The sequence below is a fragment of the Charadrius vociferus genome, unplaced genomic scaffold, assembly GCF_000708025.1.
Source record: "Charadrius vociferus isolate BGI_N301 unplaced genomic scaffold, ASM70802v2 scaffold37, whole genome shotgun sequence".
NCBI lineage: Eukaryota > Metazoa > Chordata > Aves > Charadriiformes > Charadriidae > Charadrius > Charadrius vociferus.
The window spans coordinates 1,232,999-1,235,161 of record NW_009649457.1 but is presented as its reverse complement, the minus strand read 5'-3'; the positions used below and the strand labels follow the sequence as shown (position 1 = coordinate 1,235,161).

At 65.7% G+C, this 2,163-nt stretch overlaps 2 protein-coding genes across 2 annotated transcripts in view; one reads left to right on the top strand and one right to left on the bottom strand.

The window, feature by feature from the left end:
* The window catches only part of SIGMAR1 (sigma non-opioid intracellular receptor 1), a 2,641-nt gene extending 2,594 nt beyond the window's left edge, over positions 1-47 (bottom strand). Inside the window, exon 1 of the mRNA XM_009889751.1 lies at positions 24-47. Coding sequence (XP_009888053.1) covers positions 24-47 — 24 coding nt within the window. The remainder of the gene's footprint in view (positions 1-23) is intronic.
* A 167-nt stretch (positions 48-214) lies between these two features.
* Positions 215-2,163, top strand: part of GALT (galactose-1-phosphate uridylyltransferase) — a 3,195-nt gene continuing 1,246 nt past the window's right edge. Inside the window, 8 exon segments of the mRNA XM_009889750.1 lie at positions 215-242; positions 301-470; positions 548-623; positions 748-796; positions 1,019-1,148; positions 1,427-1,483; positions 1,789-1,911; positions 2,049-2,163. The exon segment at positions 2,049-2,163 is cut by the window's right edge and continues 15 nt beyond it. Of these exon segments, the coding sequence (XP_009888052.1) occupies positions 215-242; positions 301-470; positions 548-623; positions 748-796; positions 1,019-1,148; positions 1,427-1,483; positions 1,789-1,911; positions 2,049-2,163 (748 nt within the window).

Genomic DNA, 2,163 nt, shown 5'->3' with positions numbered 1-2,163 from the left:
GGCCGCTTCCGCGCCAGCGGTACGGTCGGGGCTGCCTCCCTCCGCATCCCACCCCCCTCAGCCGAGCCCCGGGGGACCCTCCCTCCCCGGGGGCAGTGGGGGGTGGCAGCGGGGAACCCCCACCCCCCCCCGTACTGAGACAGGGAGGATGGGGTGAAGCTTTGGGGGTGGGAAGGGCATAAAGTGGGGTTCTAGGGTTAGCCGAGAAGGGGGTATGGGGGGGGTATCCGGCCCATGGGGGGGTGAGGGCTGCACCCCGCGTCCCTCGCTCCCTGACGCCCCGCTGCTCTCTCCCTGCAGAGCACCAGCACGCTCGCTACAACCCGCTGCGGGACGACTGGGTGCTGGTGTCGGCCCACCGGGTGAAGCGCCCCTGGCAGGGGCAGCTGGAGAAGCCGCCTCCTGAGGATGTGCCCCGCTGGGACCCCAACAACCCCCTCTGCCCCGGCGCCACCCGGGCCAACGGCGAGGTACCACCAAGGAACCGGGTGTCCGGGCTCCCACCACCACCCCATCCCCCTCCTAATCCCATCTCTTGCCCCGGTAGGTGAACCCCCAGTATGAGGGCACCTTTGTCTTCCCAAATGACTTCCCCGCGCTGCAGCCCGATGCTCCCGAGCCTGGTAACTTCTGGGGGGAGAACAGGCTGCCGGGGACCCCCAGGCTTAGGTCCTGGAGGGAGCGCAGGGTGGCCTGGTGGGTGCTGCCACAGCACCCTCTCCCTCCCCACTCTCTGTCATTCCCCAGGTGACAATGATCACCCACTGTTTCGAGCTGCAGCAGCCCGAGGTGTGTGGTAAGTATCTCCATGGCTCTGTGGGGTCCAGGCCACGACGTCGGCCAGGGCCCCTGGGATGAAGCCAGATGGAGCTTGCTCCCCTCCTTCTGGTACCTATTCTGTGCACACCTGCTCTACTTCGCGGGTCTTGTCCCTGTATCCTGTTCCACTGCACCCCACAGGGCCATGGGGGTCTCCGGGGACGCCCCGCAGCCCCAGTGGTGGTTGTCTCCTCCACAGCAAGGTGATGTGCTTCCACCCCTGGTCGGACCTGACGCTGCCCCTCATGTCCCTGGCGGAGATCCGGGCTGTCATCGATGCGTGGGCAGAGCTGGCAGCTGAGCTGGGTGCTTCCTACCCCGGGGTGCAGGTCCGGGGCTGGTGGGGGCTGCCCTTCTCTCCCCTCCCTGGGGGTCTTGGGTGGAGGTGGGTGGCCAGGGCTGGGTGCTCTGGCAGCACCCAGGGTTGGGACCATCCTGGTTGCATGTGGGTCCCCTGTCCCCACCTCATACCCCCCTGAGACTTTCCAGGCGGGTCTGAGGCTCCACTTTCCTGCGGGATGCTTTCTTGGTGTGCCGTGGACACCATGGCAGCCCGCAGTGGGGACCCTGGGGCTAGGACCTGCCGGCTGCATCTCTTCCTCTGTAGATCTTCGAGAACAAGGGAGCCATGATGGGCTGCTCAAACCCGCACCCCCACTGCCAGGTGAGGCTGTCCCACCCGTGGCCTGGCTTAGCCACGAATCCCTGTGGGTGACCCTACAACAACAAACCCAGGCAGAAGATGTGAACGGGAATCCCCCCTGCCCTGGTCCCAAAGCTTTTTGCAGAAAGGATCCCCTCATGCCTATACTGTCACCTCCCCTCCAGGGGACTGTCCCTTGTGGCTGCCACATGTTGGACTCTCCACCTGGTGGCAGCACGGACCTGCAGATGGGCAGCATGGCTGGGGCATCCCTGCAAATGCTGGGTACACATAATCCATCCCTGTGCCCTGATGTCCCCCCTCAGGTTTGGGCCAGCAGCTTCCTCCCAAACGAGGCACGCCTGGAGGACCGGACCCAGCGGCAGCACCTGAGCCATCACGGCGTGCCCATGCTGCTGGAGTACGCTGAGCAGGAGGCTCGACGGAAGGTGAGAATGTGGCTGTTGTGTGTATCCCCTCCTTGCGAGCTGGATATGTGTCAGTCCCCAAGAGCAGGGACCCTGGGAGTGCTCATCCCCAGGGTCTTAGGGCTGCAGGTGTCCCCATCGAGTACCTTGTCCCGCAGGAGCGGCTGGTGGTGGAGAACGAGGACTGGCTGGTCGTGGTGCCGTACTGGGCCACCTGGCCCTACCAGACCCTGCTGCTGCCCCCCCGCCAGGTCTGCCGCCTCCAGGACCTCC